The 25,174-nt window shown below is 37.9% G+C and overlaps 1 protein-coding gene across 7 annotated transcripts in view; it reads left to right on the top strand.

The window, feature by feature from the left end:
• LOC140670739 (serine/threonine-protein phosphatase 2B catalytic subunit 2) overlaps positions 1-25,174 on the top strand; it is a 119,768-nt gene that overhangs the window by 79,525 nt on the left and 15,069 nt on the right. For 3 of the 7 annotated variants that reach the window (XM_072901478.1, XM_072901473.1, XM_072901472.1), the window contains 6 exons: positions 2,931-3,076; positions 14,763-14,902; positions 18,413-18,584; positions 18,748-18,874; positions 19,156-19,236; positions 22,638-22,670. In XM_072901478.1, coding sequence (XP_072757579.1) covers positions 2,931-3,076; positions 14,763-14,902; positions 18,413-18,584; positions 18,748-18,874; positions 19,156-19,236; positions 22,638-22,670 — 699 coding nt within the window. Of the gene's footprint in view, positions 1-2,930; positions 3,077-14,762; positions 14,903-18,412; positions 18,585-18,747; positions 18,875-19,155; positions 19,237-20,673; positions 20,907-22,637; positions 22,671-25,174 lie in introns of those variants that run through there. The other 4 variants (XM_072901476.1, XM_072901475.1, XM_072901474.1 and 1 more) reach the window with 2 other exon arrangements.

Genomic DNA, 25,174 nt, shown 5'->3' with positions numbered 1-25,174 from the left:
GCCGTTATTACGCCGACATTCACGTGCCAGCCAATCGAGAAAATTGCGATTATCTCCAGCGGCTCGAGCTTTTCCTCGCGATACGAAGTCGCGATAGCACGCTCGCGCAGGAGCAACGCCGATGAGAAGATTCCTTTCGTTCCCATTTTTCTTTCTCCCCTTTTTTGACGAAGGCAAAACGGAAATTTCGTTCCGAGGTTCGACTAAACCCTCTCAAATTGTTGTGCATATTTTTCTTTCGCATTAACTTACAACAATTGCTCGCGTTATGTTATGGAATGTCGAGAGAAAAAAAAAAAAAAGAGGCAGTTTATAAAACAACTTAAATGCTTCCTATCACGTTTATTTAACGCGAGCATAATATCGCGGAAATGCAGTGGTCCGCGATAATATATTGCGCCCGAAGTATCTCATCCGACCGCATTTTTTCCCGCGTTTTTGCGACACCGCACGAACATTTTTCCGCCAATTCGGGCAACAATGACGCGAGAAAAATGTAACGCGCTTAACCGTGACATATAGAGAAGTCCGATACCGGTTCTATCAAGATAAATGTGCGGTTCCTCCTTGCGATCATATATCTCGTATACCGCAAATATATCATTTTTACCATCATATCACGTATAATACACGGTGATTTGACTTTGATCCCTTCGTATGAAAATTTTACGTCAAATAGACAGAGTTGCAAACAGATTTGCGTTTCTTTCCCGCTAGAGTTGTTCAACTCTAGTTATCTTTTATTAAATATGTTATTAATTATTATTTATACAATCTGCGATAATATTTATCTCTTTTCTTCCAACAGATATTGCATATGTAATTATTCATATAATACATATTCAATAAAAAATTAAAAAATTTTACTTTGCTTTCACCGTTAGACGTATGTAACGATTTATACAAATTCTTTGTATCATTGGAATAAAATTTATCTCTTTTTGATCTGGAGCGCGATTGTTTTTTTTTTTTTTTTTTTTTTCTTCTTTCTTTTTCTTGTACTTTTCTTGACCTCGTTTGACAATGTGTTTTACGCTGCTGGAGACCAGCATTCGCGCTTCCTTGAGGGACCGGGCTCAAGGAGCGCGTTATCCCGGGCGATCTTGTCGCTCGCGCGCGTTTCCGAGCAAGAAGCCGGGACGCGCTGGCCGCGTGCCAAAATAGCGCGGTGTCGTTTCGAAATGGACTTCGCCGCCAAAAAACGATCGTTTGTCCACGAACGGACGCGCAATTAAATCGTCGGCGATTTCGCCGAAACCATTTTCATCGCGGTAAATATCGACGAGCACATTTTGCAGCGACGGAAATAAAGTAAAACGCCCGTCTCTACGCGACCATCAATTGCCCAGTTGCACAGTTGGTTAGCGAGAGCGAGCGAGAGAGAGAGAGAGAAAGAAAGAAAGAGAGAGAGAGAGAGAGAGAGAGAGAGAGAGAGAGAGAGAGAGAGAGAGAGAGAGAGAGAGAGAGAGAGAGAGAGAGAGAGAGCTCTGTTCTCTGCTGAAATTATTTATTTGAATTTCTTTTTATGAGGGCTTTTAATTTTTTTTTTTTAAATTCTGCGGTTTTACGTACCGGCCTCGTACAATTTTATATTATTTATAACTAATTGTAATTTTGTATTATTTATTTATAACAAATTCACGTTGCTTGATTATTAATAATTATTGCGTCAGTTTATGAATTTTTTGTCGTATATATTCGATGACCGAGTTTTTCTTAATATCCCCTCGAGAGCATCCGTCTTTCTCGTTTAATAATTTGGAGACGAGTGAGAAAGCTTCGTCCTTGGTACGATATTACGGACATCCGTTTCGCAAAACTTCAATCTGTAACCCCAAAGACTCTCACGTCCAGCAATCGGGTCGTTCATTTGCGAGACCTCGTGAAGGCCCTCGAGCAACGATCCGTTTAGCTTCAGAACCGACAAATCTTTATCCTGTCGAGGCTACTCCGTTTTATTGGCAGGAAATCCTTCTCGTGCGTCACCTCTAACACCGATTCGACGAACCTTCGTCGACGTAGCAAGCATAGAGTGAGAAATTCCGAGGTCACATATCTTGGGACGCGTCAGAGACGAGAAACGATATAGCTATAGGAGAGAGAGAAAGAAAATCGGAGCTTTTCACGAAATCCTTTTGAAATTTAAAATTTTCTCGTTTTCTAATTTTCATGAGACTACATCGGACAAGTTAGTTACAAAAGTAATCAAAACTTGAATATCGAGGGAAAAAAGAAAAAAAAAAAAGGATAAACACGCGAACTTCATCGAGGATCGGTACTTATTTTTTTACTTGAGAAATGAGACAGCCCGGTGCCCGAACAACCGCATAAAGTTTTGTACGGTAAGGTGATTCGTGCGAAAGCAGGCGAGCTCTATGTCGGTCGCACTTGTACACTCGGCGATAGACGAGAGGTGCTTAGGTCGCGAAATTGGCGTGACATAGAACAGGCGTGGACGCGGCGGATCCTTCGTCTCGTCGCAGAATATCCATTATTCTCTGCGAGGATGCACGGGGGAGAGAGAGAGAGAGAGAGAGAGAGAGAGAGAGAGAGAGAGAGAGAGAGAGAGAGAGAGAGACATGAAATAGCTCCCGTGTTTGCCATCCCTTTTACGGGTCGTTCGCGAAATGTGGTAGCCGACCATGCGTATTTCAACTCGCTTGTCAGTATCCTTCCTGATGGCTCCCTCGCGGCCTCATGCTCCTTTTTCCTCCCTCCTCCCTTGTTCTTTCGCCGATTCTCCGAGCACGACGAATTATAGATATAGACATGTCTCGTCCCGTAAAAAGATAGCCGGAAGCGACCTAACACATTTGTACAATCGTCACAAACGTCATAACGTTGATAGAATCGTAGATTCTATCCGTCATCCCTTGTGCGGAAAGATATATTTTATACCACTTTAATTTGGATCTCCCTTTTGCTTTCAGGTAAAATAAAATATTCCGAGAGGGTGTATGACGCGTGCATGGATGCCTTCGACTGTTTGCCGCTCGCCGCCCTCATGAACCAACAGTTCCTCTGCGTACACGGTGGCCTGTCGCCGGAAATTCACAATTTAGAAGATATCCGCAAAGTAAGTACAATATCTTTTTTGCGTGATTTAAAATTTTGATTGTTTTAAGATTATTTCTTTGGAATTTTTTCAGTATATAATATCGCATTAATATTTATATTCGAATTAAACCACTAACACAAAATTTATTGTACAAAATTACGAGTTGATGTAAAAATAATGAATGTAAAGCTTTTTTAAGCTTCGCGTACACAAATAGTGATGGGATCTATGTTAAAAAAATCCTCATTGTAATATATTTCAGATATATAAATCTGTGACAGATATGTTATTAATATTAAATATAAAAATAATACAAAAATATAAAATACAATAATAATTAATACTTGAGATAGATATATTAATAGTCTGTTAAATTGAGTCGAAAATCATATTTATCTGAATAGAATGATTCTATTCTGTTTTCGCGCGAACATTTATTAGGAGATTACGTATCTCCAGGGATTAAGATACAAATATTATCTGCGTATCTCGATCGCTGATAATTGCGCATCCCTTGGCTGCGCGCACATTAGCCTTAATATTATTTCTCATAATCGTACCAGGCCAATCGTTCGATCGGTTGAGTGTCATTGGACTCTCTGCCGCGCCGGAAGCGAGCCAGGGAGAGCACCGACGTGCTGCCACCTGCTCTATCGATCCGTCCACCTACGCCTTTTACCTTCCTGCATTGCGTGTGGTACACACGGGCGTGCGTGCACGCGCCCCAAATGCGTTCGCTTCTTCTCGGCTTGGACTTTTCTTTGTCTCGATATCCCAACTATATTATATATACATTTGGAAGATTTCAGATAAGGCATAAAATAATATTTAAACACGTGGAGTAAAATAACTTGAATGTAGAATAAAAATAATAATTTAAGCGCTCATTTTACAGATCTTTCATCATTATGTATAATTATTGTGATTTTTATTATTATGCCGATAGAATCGTCAATGATTACTTTTTCATTGCAATTTTACAGCATTATTTTTCTTATATGAATTCTGATGAATTATTTTCTATATATATTATATTGAATTTCCTAATATGTAAGTGCATAATTATTACATTTTAAATATTAAATTTAAATAGTAAATTCTATTTATCCGGCAGCAATTTATTCTTTCGTGATAAGTAATTTTGACCGTATATATAGTTAAAGACAGAAGATAGATTCGCGTCTTCGCGGATTTCTTGAGCTGTCTCACATCCAGATTCATCTTGACTTAACGCGAATTCCACTGTTTCGAAAGCTCGCATCTTTTCCACGTGTGTATCGCGCGTTTCATGTTAGCAATCGAAATTTCCGAGTGACACCCGTATTTCCCGATTATCGACGTTGGGTTTCGCTTCAATACGTTCGAGAGACGAGAACGATGAGCGCAGTTTCGTATTTCGTCATGCCCGTAAAAATTCGTGCTATTTTCATATCGAGCTCGTTGCGGATCGCGTCTGTCCGTCCTTTCCTTCGGAAAAGATCTCGCCAAATTTTTCGCGATGCCAGCTGCCTGGATCGCGTCTCAGAACGGATCCCATTTTTATTCTCATGCTATTTCCTCGTAAAGATATACGGCGTTCGAAATCGCGGTCAAAATTGAGAGCAAGAGAAAGAGAGACGGATAGATAGAGGAAGAGAGAGAGAGAGAGAGAGAGAGAGAGAAATGGCATCTCGAGAGAAGGTCAAATAGAAGCGCCAGCAATCTCGCTTAAAGATCGACGAAGCTCTTGCGAAACTCAGCATTTCCAAGCTTAATTAAGGAAAACGACGCACAATTACGATGATGCGGCACCGTAAAACGACATAGATTAATCCTCGACTACTCCGACCTCCAGTTGGAACGTGACATGTTCGGGATAAAAATGTTTAGCGAGGAGAAAAAAAATGTATTTAATATTTTACTCGAGAAAAACTGTATAAGTTAAATATAATGAGAAATGTGGCGCAGCGATATAAATCGATTACGAAACTGCACAGAAAAGCCTTTGGATGGATTTGCCTTCCAGCAGTCAATTAAGGATAAACCGAATTTTGCATCTCAAAGTAGATTATTAATACAATTATCTATGTTTAACTACTAACACATTTAATGTGGATGAAAGAGTTTAACAGATTTTAACAGTAATAAATATCATTTTGTGCGAGAACAAGAGGGTTTTTTTTTTTTTTTCTCCGAGAAAACTTATGAATAAATTCTGATCAGGCAGTTTCATGATATCTCTCTTTCTCTCTCTCTCTTCTCTCTATTACGCGAGACCGAATTTCAAAATCCATGTTTTATTACCAAACAGTTTCATCGCCGGCATTTCAAGACGTTTGATATGGAAATTGACAGTCCTAGTTGGGCGATATCGCATATCCTTTGAGAGCAAGAACCCATAAAACGTGACCCGTACGCGTCCTGCACTTTAGAAATGCTCTCAGCGACGATTTAACCTTCTTTCCGCCTTTTGCTATCCGGATAATCGTCTGAATCTTTGATCGTGACTCGCACGCACGAGGCATCTCGACGAGAAAGAGAGAGAGAGAGAGAGAGAGAGAATTGCCTTCAGAGACTTCCGTCGCAATGAAAGATAATGAGGTAGTCCATTAACCTTTTTAAAGAGGTGAAGCGAGGAGGAAAATATGGAAAATAAATATCTTTCATATATTTTTAAAACAGAACACGTGTAACTACATTTTTTTATTGCATTTCGAACTTGAAGAGCTTAAATTATGAAAAGAGAATATTCGGAAATAAATATATCGGGAGAGTTATTAAAACTTTATCAAATCGCGCGACCTCATCGCTATTTCATTGAAACGCAATTTCTCGCGGCCTCGATTCGGGAAATCATTCGCGCGTATATACACCTTCAGAGAGCAAATCGCACTTAATCATTGATGATTCGAAGAAACCATGAAATGAACATCGAGAAACGATCAACATTAACCTCAGTGGCAGAGCCAGAGTCATAGATCTTTATTAAAGCCGTTCAATTCCTTATCGGTCATACTGCATTAACTACGTCTAATTTATCGAGGGGCAGAGCAGAGGGTGAAGGAGGGGGGAGGGCATCGTGTTGCAAGGCGCGTGCGTTTTATCGGCTGAAAACTTGCGATTTATGCGATCGTGTTCCGGGAGCCGCTTTAAATAGCGGGCGAGCTCGCGCTATCGCACCGCTATTAAGTTAATCGCCTTTGCACGCTCGCGTGCGCGTGTGCACGTGTGTGTATGCGTGTCGCGGCGCGCGAACTCGCTTTAATAATTATAATTATAATAATAATAATAATAATAACAATAATAATAATAATAAGGGCACATTGGTTGGAGGGGGTGGTGAAGGAAAGAGGGGTGAGGTACAAAGAACACCGAGCAATCTTGAAACGCATTGACCCGGCAACGACGTTTCCTTTGGGCGCTCTTTGAAGGAGGAGGGGAAAAATTGAGAAAATTATTCTGTGAAGTTCCAAAGGTAAAAACTTTAATCTTTAATCAGAGAAGCGCGGTATTAAAAACACCTATATAACATCGGATAAAGTGCCATAATATAAGGAGGTATTAAATGTTGCGTAACACGAGAAATGAAGGACACAACTGTATAGTTCTCGTCTTATATTTTCTGCTATATCATGTTTTTTCAATAAACAAGACGCGTTAACATTTCTTTCGTTATCTAAAATTGAGAAACGTTACTTATATGTTTATATATATAAATTAAACACATATCTACTCAATATTAAAAATTGTAAGATTCTAATATGAAAAATATTGTTATTTTAAATATTTAAATTTTTTTATTGTTTTTAAATATTTTTTTATATTTATTTATTTTTTTTCAAATACTTAAATATTTACTTAAATATGAAAAAATAAAGATCAAAGAAATATATGATACGAATCTATAGAAAATTGTATCTCATATCACAATCTTTACTCCTTATATCACTTTATTTTATTTCATTACTTTAAAATTTGTGAAATTGTCAAAAATCGTGTTTTTAGAAACAATTTTTTTGTTTATCATTACATAGGACAGTGATAAAAACTATTCATGCGTACACGCACGCACAGGTCGGGAGATATAAATCGTTCTACAAATCACGTTCCATAAATATTAAAAAGCTGATAAGAATAGGTATTTACTTTCGTGACGAACAGAGTTCACGATTCCATTCGCTTCTCCGATCGCGACGTAAACGTATCTCGTGACACGCTTCGTAAAAAAAAAAGCCACCGCGATCGAAAACGTCTAAAAGAATAATATATGGCAATTAATAGCTCCCCGAGGTTCTCTCTCGCTCGCCCTTCATTTTTTACCGAGAATAAGTCGTCGTCGAAGTAGAAGCAGAAAACAAAAGTCAGACCATCCTACAACGAACAAGTGGCCAACGATTGTTTCCAATTTCGCATAGAACGAAAAAAAAGTGACTTTTAAAATCAGAAAACGTACATTTAATCTTAGATAAAGAAAAAAACGAGAGAGGAAAAATTTGAAGAATGCCTTTTTAAACTGTTTTCATTACTAATATAACTTTTAGTAATATTGATAAAAAATTAAATAATATTGTATATACTTTTTTATCGATATAAAAAAATTATTCTACGTTTTATACGGACTTTTGTTTTCTGTAGATTAATTAAGAAGCCTCTTCCAAAATAATTTCAAAGTGTTCTGAGAAGCAAAAACGTGCGTTGAAAAGGAGAAACCGAAAAAGAAACCATATACTCTTCTAGATTACGAGCTGTTTCTCGGGGGAGATCACGCGATAGTTAACCCACTTCTTTTTCGACGCGAACAATCGCGAGAAACGAGTCTGCAGATACAGACGAGAGTAAGCGCGCGAGGGGAAAATCGAAGTGATCTTCGCATTCAACATCCGCTGCGCTATCACTAGCTTTCTTTTCTATAGGTTTTTCCAGATCGAAGAACGATCGGAAGTCGATAATTGCAAGGACAAATGCTGTTCGCAGACTCCTCTCGCGTTTTTGTTTTCGCGAGGATTTTTAAAGGTTTCAAGCTACTACTTTTCCCCTGACACGTCCATCTGCGCTAACATCTCCCACTTCAGATACGCAATCTTTCGATCTGTAAGCAAACTCCAATTCGAGGAGCAATTTTTTAAATATTTTTTTAATATAACGTTAGTCTTATTCGGTTTTTACTACATACGCATTAAATATTAAGGCACTTTACTGTTAATTTACAGTAATACTTTCTTTTCGATACAACATGAACGATTATATATATGCAATGAATATATTTCTTCTATTTCTATTATTCCGTGTGTCCCAGCCTATAAAGGCATGTTTTGCGCGAGTGCTAGCACGAACGATATGAATACCAAATGACGTCGCGATACACAAGATGATAAACGTAGGCGGAGAGAAAGAGAGAGAGAGAGAGAGAGAGAGAGAGGAAAAGCTTTTCTCGTAAGTCTACCAATGACGATGGTCCCAAAAACCAAGCCACCGCTAAGCCTCCGCGTTTAGCTGGTGATGCCAGATGCATATATCTCGCAGTAGTGGGATCAACGTCTGAACGGACGAAGTTTTATATAATCCGTTGTAAGGCGATTGCGTCGGGATCGGAGTTGCTAGCGGAGACTTTAATTATGCATCATTAAGGTATTATCGTCGTGTCCGTCATGGCGTCTTTACGTCAATTTCCGGTGGTTTACGTTGCAGCTGCGAATTAAATCGCGAACATGATGTTATACAAGAATATATATTCCCTATAAAAAAAAATATGGAATTCTCAGAAATTTTTTGTACCCGGGGAAATTAGAGAATTCTCGTGAAATTTTATTGGGACTCGGGGAATTTTTTTAAAAAATTCTCTCTTTGATAACTTTGCTCTTATACTGTAAATTATATAAATATACATATCTGTTTATATATTCATTGTCTTAACAAAATTGAGTATGCAGTACATGTTTTTTTATTAACATTTTAATTTTTAGTGATTAAAAATACAAATGTTATTATGGTTAAAAATTTTTTACTTAAAAGCTATTCGGTTTTTTCATATTACATTTTTAAATCTAGCATTTAAAACTTGAGTGGTTTTGTATTTTTCCTTCGTATAAGTGAAAAGCATTAAAAAATTTGTAAACAATAATAAAGAAAAATTATATTGAACAAAATCTTTAAATTATTCTTTTTACCTGGAATGTTGAACAAAAATACCTGGAAAATCGAGGAATTTTTTTTTACACAATTTGAATAAACACTTTGATACACAGACGAGATACCAATGATGATGACAAGTAGACACATTACGTCACTTTATGCTCTTTAAGCGTTTTTTTAATTTTTAATTTTTTTTTTTTTAATTATCGAAGGAAAAGTTATAACGTTAGATAAATATTTAAATATTATATTGTTACCTATTTCTACCTTAGCGAATTGATGTGTAAGACATTTTAGCTCGCTTTGGTCGATTGAAATAGTGCGAAAAATTAAACGCTAGAATAGCCTGACGTTCAAGTCAGGTTTAATTCGAATTTATTTCAGCCTTTAACACAACGATCGAACGAGTTTTTCTCGCTCACGAACGTCCGCTATTGTTCCTCCGCAAAAAAAAGCACCACCGCGCACTTGCTTTATTCGAAAATATTGAATGCGATTAGTGGCGCGATCACGATCGCTAATTGTTTTAACAACCGCATCCACCGACTTCATTAACCCCGTTCGATCGCTCAAGCGGATCACTTTAATGCATCACTCGTTCCTCTTCCTTCTTTAGACTTTTTTTTTTTCCATCTTCCTTGCGCGAAAATCACATTTGTTTCTCTGCCACGAGAGTTTTTCTTTTTTTCGGCGACGCACAAAAGCAGTGCGAATTCACCTAAATTCGAATGAGGATTTCCCAGGCGTAGAATTGCTATCAACGCGAAATATCCCGCATGACTAACGAGCCGAACTGTGTTGGTGGAGAAACTTTCAGTGAAGCTCCGGGATACGGCAGTGATTATGTGCCCAAGTACCCAAGTACCCAAGTACCAAGCAAGTTATGCCGAGAGAGACTGAGGTATGCGTACAATCACGCGTAATCACGTAATCGCATTATCGTAAGAACCCAGCCTTCCTGCGTGTGGAGCTAAAAATTACCAGAGGACGAATTTGTGTTTCTTAACGCGACGGTGCGCTTAGGCTGTTCTGAACGTTGCGATCTCTTTGCAAGGAAGAGAATTCGCTTTCATCAAAAAGAGAGACAGACGCAGATTTTAGTTAATTAGAGCGTATTCAGAATTAGAGCTTTGCTGTTTCATTACTGCAGTTTTGGCGACCCATTCGTGCTCTTGCTCTGTTCATAATTATACTTAATTACAGGAGGTGTTTAATTAAAGCTTAAAATTGCTGAAAAAGAAATCAATTTTTTGATAATAATTTATCTTTATTCCGTACTTCATTTTGGCACTTTTAAATCGTACAGGAGTTAATTATGTCTGACGCGTTCATTAATGGCTAAAAGTGTTGAAAAAATCTAAACAAATTTATACATTTTTTTTTTTTGGATTCAAATAAAGAACTAAAATAATAATTTTGAAAACAATAATTTGTGCTTATAAATATATATATGTTGTTGTTACGATCATTCATTTCCAAAAATTGATACTGTTAAGAAATGGCACGAATAAAAATGACCACACCAGTACGGAGTAAGTATTAAAGATATTTTCTAACAAAATTTTTATTAGAAAAGGATAAAGATTTTTCTCGAGAAAAGTAAATATTTCTTGAAAGATCTAGATACAGATACACGCGCGCGATAAGAAAAGCGTTAATGCTAGGATTAACGACTTTGGATATCTCTATAAATATATGAACAAAAGGCCGCGAGCCATTTTTAACGATTTTTTTGCCGCAGCTGTTACCTTCGATCTATACATTCGTGCTCCGGTTCATTTTTCGTATTTCACATGTTCTCTGAGAACGCCGACAGCAGCAACAAAATGGACAGAGGTCTCGCTGGACGCGTTTATCTTTGATCTTTACGCGGCGTGTTTTCCCAGAGATTAATATAAATCGCGGATTACGCGAGCAGAGCGTGGATAAAGGAGCAAACACGATTAAACACGCGTCATCGCGGGATGAAAGAAAGAAAGAGACAGAGCGCGTAGGCGGGCGGGCGGGGGGGGGGGAGGAGGCACGATTGAAAGGGATCCTCCACGTGGGAACCGCGCGTAAAGGATACCGTTGAGATACGCTCGCTCTCTATGTGTGATATACGACACAAAGCGCGCTGTCCGAGGTGTATCGATCGAATAACGGTGGCGACGTGAATGATAGAGAGAGAGAGAAAATCGCGCCGATCCGGCGCATTACGAGCGTTTTCCGCTCGTGGAGAGAGAGAAGGTCGAGAAGGGGCGAGCGCAGAGAGCGATTTTTCGCCCGTAATCCACAGACGATGCATAACGATGTCTGTCACGGGCAAAGGAAACATTCCATTAAGGAAATGAGCCGAGCGTCATGTTGAATTACGTTTGTTTCGTGCCGGCGAACGACGCTTTCTTCTCCTCCCCTCCCCTCCTCTCCCCTCCTCTCCTCTCCTCTCCTCTCCTCTCCTCTTCTCTTCGCGGCACTTTATCTTCGCTCTCCTCGCGAGCGCGGAGCCATCGCGACTACCACAATTTGGCATGAAACCATAATTTTAATTAATATTGCTTTCAAATGGAAATTTTCGCATGAACCGAAGGAATTTCAATTCTCACGCGAATAAAGAACAGAAATTTCCCATTTAAATAATTCATAATTAACTGATTGCCCCGAATGATGTAATTCTATGTACAAGGTGTCCCATAATCTCCGATCTTTATTTCACGAGTGGATGCTCTGGCCAATTTGGAAACGATTTTTTTCTCCGCAGGAAATGTTGGGACATTAATCATTTTCGAGTTATTAGCAAAAAAGAAGGACTTTTCATAATTTAAACTTTCTGAAATTGGAAGATTAATACAACTGCTTTTCGGTTAATCTTAGATGGAGTTGTTAGTTAAATATATATAAGGACAAAAATTGGAAGCTTGCAAAAAATGTGTGATAACGTCCCTCGACATTTTCGCGGAAAAACTGTCTCTAAATTAGCTGGAGCTAGAGAATCCGCCCTTAAAAAGAAATTTGAATATACGTATACTTATAATTCGAACACATGTACATACAGGAAATAAATTTACGGCAAAATCTATTAGGATAAAAAATATTCTAGTATATTTTTTAAATATATGAAACACACACGATTCCGGAGACTCGGTTACATTTCTGTTACGTTGCGTTTTACGTAAATCAAGCTTCTTGCAGTTGCGAAATTTGAGATCGACATGAGATGAAAAGCGTCGAGACTGACGATGGCGATAGCGCTATTGAAACACTATTGCGAATCGTTATAGATACTGCGAACACGATAGGAGGACATAAGGCGCATTCGCCTCACTTAATGCAGCTGCTGTCATTATCGCGCACTAACTGCTCATTATATCATAATAAACGCCCGATACACGGTGTGTCTGTATGCGTTCGCGCGGAAACGGGTCGCGAACTAATGCGTCCCATTCAACGTAATTACGCTACCTGTTACATGTCACTCGCATCAAGATCACGTGCAATAAACTTGGGATCAAATCATTGCGGAAAATGGAATCTGACGTGTTATCAGACACGTCGATAATACCACGGGAAATCGGATATCTGAAAAGAATAAACAGAAAGGATTAATTTTTTTTATATAATTAGTTTTTTTTTCAACAGATATAAATTATGCAAAATAATTTATAAAAGAAAGTTGCTCTATAGCCATATAATTAAAATAATAAGATAGACAAATAGGAAAAAATCGAAACTTTAATCTTTCGTCTGCTATACTTGTTTATGACATATCAGATCTGATTGTGAGGTCAAACATTAGGTTTATTATGATTTAAGATAATGTATCAAATAAAATAAATTTGGTGAATATTGTTCTGCCGCATTTATAGGATTCATTGCGCATCGATACCATATGTTATTTATTTCAGTTAAATATTTAGCGTATGATCTCATTGCCTAGAATCGGCTTTAATCTTTGCGTTTGGGATTATTTTCATGTCGATTGCACGATCGTCCGGTATTATTTCACCCAGGTATCGCATGTGGAAATTTAAAAACATTTTAATAAAAATCTAACGAAAGAGTTTTACGGTGTACCGAGTCGCAAACGATTTGCACATATTGAAATCAAATTGAGAATCGATATCGTTTTATGAAAAACAAACATCTAAAAAATAAAAATAAATAATTTATTTTTTCGTACATTTTCAAAGGGATACAGATTAATATTTTATATATATATATATATATATATATATATATATATATATGTATAAAATTTTAACGTTGGTGCAACGAAAAGAAATGAAAAGCGTATAAACAACGTAAACAAAATCTCAATCTTCGTTCTCAATATTTTATCAGTGTTAAGTGCGCTTTAAATGGAGGGAGAAGCGGAATGTTTGCCATAACGAGACGTCTCATCGTTGCGCGAAATATCTCTCCCCCCCCCCCCCACCCCTCGCTTTCGAACCATTCATATTCATGAAAGTCATTAAACGTGATTCCCGAAGGCAGCTGACGGGTGTATGAGAGAGACCGCGGACTTTTCTCGGCGAGATTAGATCAACGGAACAAATATTTGAGGGCTCTCGTTGCGGCGTCTGTCTTTGCGTGCTCTTCCCCGACTTCGATATCCATTCCCGCTCTCTCGGAAACTCTCTGCTCGCCGGTAGAAACTTTGCCGGCTAAGTTTTCAAGCCTTTACATCGATTCGAGGGGAGTGGCTCGACTCGGCACGAGAATAAATCCTTACCGTGTTTGTGAGTGCTTCATGACTCGGCAGGGTAACTCTATCCGCTCAGTTCTTTTTCGTCTCTCATTTAAATAATCCTTTTGCGAACGGTAACTAACACAAAAAGCGTATGGACTATATATATCAATAGAATGCGCATATAACTATTTTGCGCACGTTAAATGTAAAACTTTATATATTTAAAAAAAAAAAAAACATAATCATCACTCTGTCAAAATAGAATCAGGTTGACGTTGTCATCTGACGTTATTCTCGACAAATATTGAATTTCAAAGCTTAGCGACCAATTAACGAGAGCCAAGAGGCATTTAGAAATCCGTGGCGAACATATTGTCAGGCATCGTGGCCTGATTAATACAATCTGCCAGACGATCCGGCTTACGCGCACCTCGTTTGGCGCTGTCATAATACGTAAAGTAATAATACTACTAGAATTGGCGCTCTCGAGACTCCATCACTGTTCGATATACATGTCGACACTGTCAGATCGCTGTCAAATTACAATTTAATTTTAAGTTTCGACATATTGGGATATATCTCTTGAACATCGAGGAATCGAGCGCGTCAGGATGACAGAATGATTCTATTGTGATTTTGATATTGAAAGTTTGAGACGATCAACGGGAATAAAACCGTCGCCATTGGTTGAAAGAGAGACAAACCGATTAAAGCCGCTTAAATTTCGCGTGTAACGTAACTGATTAAGCCACCGAATGGAGGATTGGCCGGAGCTTAATTCAACTGACCACTGTGAATTCACTAAAGTCGACAATGGTCCGAACAATTACGCCGAAAATTACGCTGTGTTTGCACGTGAACAATCCATTGCGCTGTCAATTAATTCCTTGGGCTAATTCGATCGATGTTGACTTGCTGTTTCAGTTGGACAGGTTCAAAGAGCCGCCGGCGTTTGGGCCGATGTGCGATCTCCTCTGGTCGGATCCCCTCGAGGACTTTGGCAACGAGAAGAACGCGGAGCATTTCTCCCACAATAGCGTCAGGGGTTGTTCATACTTTTACAGGTGAGTGGCGTAGCTGTTGAGTTTCATGTTAACTTCGTATGCAAACTATGGTATACAGGATCAGTTTTCTGGCGAACAGTGTCTAAGTCTCTTATACTAACTGGCATATAGTACATATATTCTCTTTGTCAGTTTGTATAATATTTATTAGTAGGCTGAAATATTGATATTATATTGTATATAATATAATTTACTAGTGTAATAATTTTCTCTATTTCTCTTTCTTTGAAATATGAATATTTTTAAAAGGACTTTTATCTTTTATAGCTTAAAAGCTATGAGCGTTCCAACGTTTCTATAAAGAAAAAAATCTAGAATTCTAGAATTGAACGAAAAAAGTCAGAAAAATTATCTATGCAGGTATTTTTTTAAATTTTTTAAAGTTTCTATTTATCAATTATATGAAAAATACACACAAACAAAACTAAATGAATTGTAATACTTGTTTTAGAAATAGAACACTTTTTGACAGAAAATATTAGAAAACGATTGCAATCTAAAAAAAATGCATTTGCGATACTTTTTATTAGTGGCATTGATATATAATATCGATATAAAGACACATCGATAATATAGTGTCTGTTTTTCAAATGGCGCATTAATGTAGGCCAATTAAAGCCGGTATTAGTGGAGGAAAAGAAAAAGAAAAAAACGAGAGATTTCAAGCGCGATAGCCAGATTTCCTTTTGCTTCTCGCCGTGGAAATGCGATATGCTTGCGCAATATATCTCGTCGGTTGTCGTCGGGCTCGATTTTTTCGTTTTTCCTTCCCAGCTGTCCGTTACTCTTCCCCTTCCTCTCTTCCAACGAGGTAATTATCTCGCCGTTTGTCTCGAGCGAACAGCGGTAACCGGAAGCACGTTGGGCCGACAGCCCACGCGCGATCACATAGCGTGAAACGAGGTAACTTTGCCTTTCTCTCTTTATCTACATATATTTCTATTTCTCTTTCTCTTTCGAGTTCTGAGATCTTTCTATGTACGTCACGCTCGCTCTCTCGCCGTGTCGCCCTACGTCAGTGTCCGTAGACATGTCCGCGGTTTGTTCTACGCAAGGATTAATAACGGCTTCGTAATAAGACAGCATCAGCAAACCACAGACACTACAGATCCGCTAATTGTACGAATGGCCGTGCATTAGCACATTAGTGCACCGAGATTCGTTAAGTGTCAACCGTCTTGTCTGTTCGTTCGTAACGTTTTCTTGCCTTACGTGTATTGAATTCCAGTATTTTAATCCCTCAAGGGCATTTTTCACAATTTTCTCAACAATGCATCGATATCAACTCTTGAAAGTCATTTTGATTCTATCGATATTTTAACAATAAATTGTGTAAATAAAATCAATAAAAAAATATTTAAAATTTATTTTTTAACTTTTGTCGTGCTCGATTATTTTCTACAGATGTCAAGAAATATGTTTTATATTTTATATTTTTGTAGATACTATCGAACACTTTAAAACGGCTAAAAAACATTGTGTCAAAGGAATAAAGTAAAAGATATGTAATTTACAAAGTTTAAATATTTTTATTATAAATACTTTTTTTTTTTTTTTTTATTTCGATGCAATTAATGTTACGCGAAGGATTGTACTACACTTTGATATTTCGTCAGTAGACAGTAGTATGGCGTAGAAGGTTCAGAACAGTAATTTTAATAATCAAGAGAAGAGTTGTTGATTAATATACACGTCAGCGTAGGTGATGGCGATCGCGATAAGATAATAACGGCCGTTATGAAGACGTTGTGGGTAAGGCGTCGTTAACTCTCTCGCCTCATCGGTCGGTTGGTTAATTTCTCATTTTCGATTCTCGCATTATCGTGTTTCGGCCAAGGATAGGTACCTGCATTAAGTTTCACGCGAACATAAATCACACCCCGCGTCTCGAGCAGTATGCAAGTGGTCTGGCTGTAATCACCCGCCGGTCGTCCGACTATATCCTGACTCGCGCTACTTGCGTCCCAACTCGTATCCGCCGACTCATGAAGGAGTCCATGGGTATCTGCTTCTTGGAAAAACATGGGAAATTTGGAATTTTTTTTTGTAAAAATCAGAGAATTCTCATGGAATTTTATTGGGATTTAGAAAATTAAAAAAAAATTCTGTTTGGTAATTTTGCTGCTATATTGTAAACAATATATTGTAGGCAAGCCAAGTGTTTAAAATATATCTATCTAAAATATGTATCTATCTTTATATTTTTAAATATTTAATGTCTTAAAATATGCAAAGCACACATTTTTGTTGTAGTTTTTATTGATAAAAAAATGAAAATGTTATTTTACAAAAATTGAATGAAAAATATGAGAAAATGCATACAATAAAAAAAAACTTGTTTTAGAAAATTGACACTAAAAAAATCTTGAAAATATTCTCTTGATCTGTGAACAAAAATGTGTGGAAAATTAAGGAATTTACAAAAAATTTTTTTACAAGATTTGAGTAGACATTCTAAGAGGTCTTCCCTAAGAATTCAAAGACTGTGATTTATATATATATATATATATATATATATATATATATTTTTTTTTTATGAATTAAATCAAACGCATTTCACTCGAGCGCAATAACGTTCACGTTAAATAAATTATATTTTATCGTACACCCGCGAAATGCGTGGGCGTCGAAGTCGAGATTCGTCGACCCGGGGATCGATACCGACCGGTGCGGTTTTCAAGAGATTTCATCTTGTCATTAATCTTTGTCGACGCTACGAACGGGTCTTAATGGCTGCTAACGATCCTGCCTCGACGCGGGCCAAACATTTCTCATGATGCTTGACCAGGTCAGTTATGGCAGCGCGAAAAGGGTCGTTCTGTTGACGTCTTCCAGGGCTTTAATTTGTTCATGTGAACTCGTACGATCATATGACGTCCGTCGTCCAATGTCCAGTTGACAGGGACAGGCTGAAAGCTACACATCCTATGAAAGAACATCCAGCTCGCATTGATGGCGAATTTGGCAAAATTTAAACATTCTCAGAAAATAAATTGACAATAGAATATAAATGTTTAACATTTCAACACAATGCAGATTTATATAGTATTACGGTGACCAAGTTGCGTTAGTTGTTGTATATTCTCGGCAAATTAAGATTGATTATTTGGCAGTTAAGTAATTGTTTTCAATCTGTGTGCCAAAAGAGCATTACGACATAATTTAGGTCGCGATTTTGTGGTGCATAGTTTCCTGAAATAAATATTCATTAATTTTCACAATCTGTACCGCGTGAATGTTTATGTAAAATATATATATTTATTTTACTATATGAATTTTGCGGAATAATTTACTTAAAAAGGCGGTATTCTACTTGATTAAAATTTTTTAAGCCGGGTCTTTTGTACAACCATTATATTTTCTGTATTATTTATTAAAATATGTGCTAAATATATTAATATAAAAAATTATTATTTGCTTGTGTATATAATGTTTGGAAAATTTTACGGTAATTATTGACAATCAAGTTCTCCAATTTTAAACGGGCCATTCGATAATGTCTGCTTGCAGTTACGCGGCGTGTTGCGACTTTCTGCAGAACAACAATTTGCTCAGCATTATAAGGGCGCACGAGGCTCAAGACGCTGGATACCGTATGTACCGAAAGTCTCAGACGACGGGCTTCCCATCGCTTATCACCATCTTTAGCGCGCCCAACTATCTCGACGTGTACAACAACAAGGTAAAAATCCCCGCGTTTTGCGTCTGCGTGAAACTGCACCTCTGTACACGATCGATATTAATTTAATGGTCGCATAAATGCGGAGCATTGTCCGTTTATGTGACCGTTGATGGGACCGCATTGGTCCTTAATCGTAAAAATTCAATAATCGTTTTGCTCGCAGGCGGCGGTATTAAAGTACGAGAACAACGTCATGAATATTAGACAATTCAATTGTTCACCACATCCGTACTGGTTGCCCAATTTTATGGATGTTTTCACATGGTCCCTACCGTTTGTCGGTGAGAAAGGTAAATTGCCGTCGAGTTTTCTCTGTGATTGTTTTAGAAAAAATTTATATTTCTGCATAAAATATTTTTTTTTTAATCCGATATCTTTAATGATTAATGATCACAGAGTATCTTAAATAATATAAGGAAAATTAAAATGTAATAATTTAGATGTGAAAGCTAAAATAAATATTAAAATATTTGGAGATGTAAATATATAGAGCATTTTGGTTCTAAAATAGAAAATTATTTATTGAAAAATGCTTTGTTGAGAATTTAATGGATGATTTTTCATTTTACAGTCACAGAAATGTTAGTGAACGTGCTGAACATCTGCTCGGACGACGAGCTGATGAGCGACGGTGATGACGCGCTCGAGGAAGGTAATGTCTATTATCCAGCTTTTATTCTCTCCACCTTAATCCGTATACACTATTATCTTGCAGATATTTCGAACAAAATCGACACTTGGACTGGTCGCTCTTATATCGTGATCAGAGCCTTGTCTTTTGTACCCTCTTATTTCGATGCTATCCTTAACGTGTCTGGTTCCATTTATTTGTCTTGTCTAATAAAAATCCTATAGAAAGACACGAAATGAGAGTCTCACACAATCGCGTTAAATGCGCGAATGGAAAAAAAAAAAAAAAAAAAAAAAAAAAAAACACTTTGCAATCTCATCTCGGCCGTCTTGAGGAAATTAGAGAGACATTCCATTTAAAGTCGCGATTACGCAATTATAAGAAAACAATCGCGTGGAAGAGGAACATAATTGTTGCCGTAGCGTTCAATCTAGACTTGTCGATTAAATCTCACAACTTTGGTAAATTTATTTTGCGCTCGGGATGCGCTCTCTAATAATGGTGAGAGACGCGAGACACGTTTCAATCTTATCCGTCACCTTTGAGAACGGGACCGGACGAGCGAATGCGATAAGACGGGTCGAGATTCCGCTAATATATCTGGAATCTTTTACGAGCTCCGACACGATCTAAGAGAGGCCACGTCACTTTCGTGCACCCAGGGAGAATGCGCGGATTCATCCCTCATGTCTCGCCGCGCGAGCCGGTAGAAAAGAGTCGGAGACGGTCTAACGATGAAAAATGAATCGGGACATCCTGTTCCGCGCGAATCGTCGCATTCTCCTCGGAAAGGAAAGAAAGATCGATCGATCGTGCACGTGCGTCCGGATTGGTGGACAGCGAATCTCGCGAAAAACCGCGTGGGCGCGACTGTCATTTCCTACGTGGCGAATTAAATTTGAAATTCTGTAAATTCACACTCACACACACACACACACACACACACAGAATGAACACGTATGCCTGTAATTTTTTTATTTAATCATTTTAATATGACCTCGTTTTTGATGAAGCGACACCGAAGCTGCACATATGAACTTTATTATACATTCGTCACGCGCGCACGATCGATCTACCACCACACGGTCAATCTCGTATTTCGCAATCGATCGATACGACAGCACCTGTGAATTCTACGTACATCATACACTGAGTATTTTCATATACACCCCTTCGATTTACACGATTCTGCTAATGCTCGTGCGCGCACCTCTTTATAAAGAAAAATTTCACCTTTTCGAGCGGAAATTGTGAAAAGAAAAGAAAAAAAAAAAAAAAAGGAAATGACGTCCCGACGCACGATTTCCCAAATGCATACATCGCGCCGAAGAAGAATGTAATCGACCTGTTAAAATATCTCTATCATTTTCCCCCCACCATTCGATCTCACTCTTAGAAGTTCCAGATACAAATCTTGAATTCTTTTTCTGTTTGCATTTTCACTCGCTGCACGGACAGATGGTAAGAAACGCCACTCGATTCTTCTAGACGTCACACGATTAAGAGCTTCATTGATTATCATTAATTTTTAGCTATTTCATAGTAGTTTCTCTCGATGTCGAATTTTTCGTCTATCTCTCTCTTTCTCTCACTTTCTCTTTCTTTTTTTCTGCATTATATTCTTTTTCTTTAGCCGCGACGTAATTTTCTTCTCGGGAGAAGAACCATTCCCGTCTATCTTATTTCTTTTTTCTTCTTTCTATTTTATAGTTTTTTTATGATCTCTCTCTCTCTCTCTATATATATATATATATATATATATATATATACACACACTATATATACTATACATATATATATATATATATATGTGTGTGTGTGTATGTGTGTGTGTGTGTATTTCGTTCTTTTTATCTTTGACCATCTGTTTCATGATATTTACGATTTCTCGAGGTTCTTTCTCTCTTTCTCTCTCTCTCTTTCTCTCTTTCTCTCTCCGTATCTCTTCTCTTTTTGGCATTTTTATTTTTACTCCCCGATTATACGTATGTATATGTGTGTAATACATATTCGACGTGTCTCGACGGCACATAGCCTGAATTTTTACATCTTTTCACCCACGGTAGCCTTTAATTTTCTGCATCTATTACATGGCATCTTCATCCTGTTTCCATACTATTTGGTTCAAGATGGCATTCGAAACAGCACGATCCCTTGCTTGTTTTTTTCAGTTATAACTATTTTCGTGCTTTACGAAAGTTTAAATATATTCTTCAAATCTGTAAAAAATGTAAAATTCGAAATTAATCGTGGGAAGATATCATTTGCCATCTTGCGCATCACGCATTTTTAATTCACGCATGCATCGCAGCGGGTAAAATGAGGTCAGTCCTGCCTTAATTATTTCTCGATGTCACTCTCGAGAATATCTCTAGATCGATTTCATTCATTCACCGAGTTTGCTCCGATCGACTTTTACCACTGTCCGAATTCTATTGTCAATTTCAATTTTTCTCACGTGTCACATCCCGCCCCTGCTGGCCTATTTTCTTACTTTCTTTTTTCTACGTGTCACATGTATATGTATAATTCTCTCCCCCTTTTACGGAAAGCCGTAAAAAGATCAAGACTAATTCTGGAAACCGACGGATGGAACTTTTTGCGACCTTTGTAACGATCGCGAAATTCTTATTTTTTTCTCTTGTTGCTTTGAATCAATTAAATGCACGTACCCCCGATTTATTTTTCAAGATATCGAATTATATATGTTAAATTAAGATTAATATAAATTAAGAATTTAATAGACATTGCCAATTAATTCGCCATAATTTTATATTTCAAAAAAAGAGGCGCAAACTAATTTGTTCGCGCAGTTTGTAGCAACCTCAACTCAAAAGGTCAAATCGATACACCTCTGTGTCAATCGAACGAACGACCACGGGTCGTAATAACGTCCATCTACCGGACCGGGTCCAATCACCGAAAGAAAATCAAGCAGCCCTTCTCTCCCTTTTTCTCGCACCACACCCTAAAAGAATTCGCTCGCGAGAATATCTCTACCATCACTTTGATCGGAAAAAAAAAAAAAAAAAAAAAAAGATTTCAAGCAGAGAATCGGTTCCCGGTTTTACGATCAATAATATACTCTCGGAGTCCCTTGATCCTCCCCTCTTTGTCCTTTCCAGTATCTTGGTTTTCGCCTTCTTTAATTATTGCGAAACGTATACGCGCCGCCCACACACTCAGGCCCCCCTCCGCCCCGATCAACTTTCTCGGCCCTCGGTTTTACCCCACCCCCACCCCTTAAAGTTGCACTGACTGTCTTTTATCGTACTCCTTCTCTATTATATTTGTATCAATCACACTGGCCTTGGACTCCTCCTATCTCGGCACGACACTATGCTACTACTACCTCTACTACTTCTACTACTACTTCTACTACTACCACTCAAAACTCCGATCGTTCGGCAACCCCCGTAAAGTCGCAGCCAAAGTCGTTGTCCAAAAAAAGAATGGTAAGTCCCCGTGAGAACCGACGACTTACTTGAAGAGCCAAGATTTTTTTCTTCTTTTCGTGCGTGCCAAGAGTAATCCAAACGAGAGATCTTTTTTTCCTTTTTTTTTTTTTTAAATTCTCTTTTATTGCAATATATTTGTGATATAATATCTCTCTCTCTCTCTCTCTCTCTCTCTCTCTCTCTCTCTCTTAACTCTCTCTTCGTAATTTTTTGTCTTTTATTCTACGCCAGTGTTCTCTCTTGCGTTTCGGTTTCGTTTTTGTTTTTGTCTTTTTCCTTTTTTTTTTTCTCGTCGCCTGGATGCTCTTCGTGACGTGTTGTTCTGCTGGGGACGCAAAATATATTCTTATTTTATAAACACGGTTGTTACATACTGGTGCAATTTTTTTTTAACGACGTAGAAAAATGTTGCAATTTCTTAATGCACAATTTTATTATAATGGAATAATAATAACGTAAAGGAGTGTGCTGTGTAATTTCTCACCGTACAATTTTTTCGTTAGCACAATAATGATAATTAATCTTGTGTAATCAATTTTGATATCCTCTATCTTTTAACGTGTATTAAGTTTTCCACTGTGGAATTAATATATATGTATTATGATGATCGATACTGTTATAAATATAACATAAAGTAATATTATTTGACGGTAATCAGTTCGATCATTCGTTTCAGAACTCTAATTATATTTTTTTTTCTTTATTACGTAGAGACATATGGGGCAAATGCTTTTAGTTCGACTGGATATTCCCCAATGGAGGACACTGTAATTCGAAGCTCACGTGCGCGCGCGCGAATGACATTACCAGTAGAACAACGTCGACACGAACGTTCCACGCGAGATATTATTTTCTCGTTTGTTGAGTTGATTTCTCTCTTCGTTCTTGTATATACATATATATATATGTACATATATATATATATATATATATATATATACCTCTATCTATATCTATATATACTTACATATTTCTATCTTCGTCATCATCTTCTATTTCCTTTAAACGTGCTCTGTATAATCGTTCTCGGACTTTGGATTGAGCTAACCATTACAATCGTCCATTAATTGTCAGAGAACGCACCAAGTTCTCACTTGTCTTCCATTTCCTTCTCCGTTTTACACTGATTTCTATTGTGTTACACATCGCCGCCTTCGTATTACACTTATATCCCTATTGTCTTACACGCTGAATTAATTATCACCGTTGATCTTATTCCTCATTTCCCTTTTTATTTGTCTTCTTTTTTTTCTCTTATTTATATTTTTTAGTTATATAAAAGCCTTCCTTGCCTGCTTCTTGCGCTTCTCGTCGACGATGGAACAAATCGCATTTCATTCAATGGTATATACATGAATTATGCGACGAATCTGTCCTACTTTAATTCGAAATTGCTTTTCAAAAACGAAATTAATTATGCATGAATTTATTATATCACCAACGGAAATATATCGGGGATAATTGATGAATCGAGTATAGAGAGATGTTTTCGTAAAGTAAGTAAGAGGGGCGATGAATCTCCCTTCAGAACTCGCGGACGCCTTTCTTCTCCAAGTGCATGTAACCGTACTCTCTCGAATCCAAAATAATGTCACGCAAATGCGAGCAACGGGAAATACGGGCCGTTCCTCTCGAAACGATCCCGCGATTCGGAGGACTCGGTCGTCTACAATAATAACAGTGAATCCTCCACGTGAATTTATGCTCGCCTCGAGAAGAGTTTCATAAAGCTCGGCGGATTAGTCGGGGAAAGTTCGGTGAATATATATACATACCGTTCATTCTCTTCCTCTCTTTCTCTCTCTGCCATTTCAACCCTCTTCTCGTCCTCTCCTTCTCTACCCCTTTCTTTTGCTCTTTCTCTCTCTCTCTCTCTCTCTCTCTCTCTCTCTCTCTCTCTCTCTTTCTTTCTTTTTCGCTCATTCTAAGAATTCAGCCGATAAATTTTCGCATTGCATTCGTTATAGCATTCGTGACACAGTTTTATGAAACCATCTTCTCCTATCCTCTCTTCTCCATGGCAATACCTTAAAACAGCCGTCGTGTCTCCACCGTTGTTTGAGTTTCGCTCGTTTGAGTTCAGTTTATTTAGCACGCTTTACGATGCAGCATTAGATATCTCGTTCTCTTCTGTGTGCGTGTGTGTATGTCTGTGCGCGCGTATGTTACGTGTGGGCACATGTATATATGCCCACTTGCCCATTCTCTTAACAACGTCCAGCGACGCTCTACTAACGACACTTCCGGTTTTACGAGCCTGACCAGTCGTGTTTGGGACCTCCCCGGGTTCAATATATCCACCGAGAGATTCCTTTCCGCTCGACTGAGGTCGCCAGGGCAATCTCGGTTCGCCTGTATCTCTGAACAGTTGGAGGTACAATATTCATCGACCGTCCGTTTGTCTTGAAATGCATATTCGAATTTCCAGCGTATATGCATAGGGCACCCTATGCTCCCAATACGAGAAACAATACATTGCCAAAGTTTGCTTCTATTAAAAT

The sequence above is a fragment of the Anoplolepis gracilipes genome, chromosome 10, assembly GCF_047496725.1.
Source record: "Anoplolepis gracilipes chromosome 10, ASM4749672v1, whole genome shotgun sequence".
Taxonomy (NCBI): Eukaryota; Metazoa; Arthropoda; class Insecta; order Hymenoptera; family Formicidae; genus Anoplolepis; species Anoplolepis gracilipes.
The sequence above is the reverse complement of the archived record's forward strand: the minus strand, read 5'-3'. Positions and strand labels throughout refer to the sequence as shown.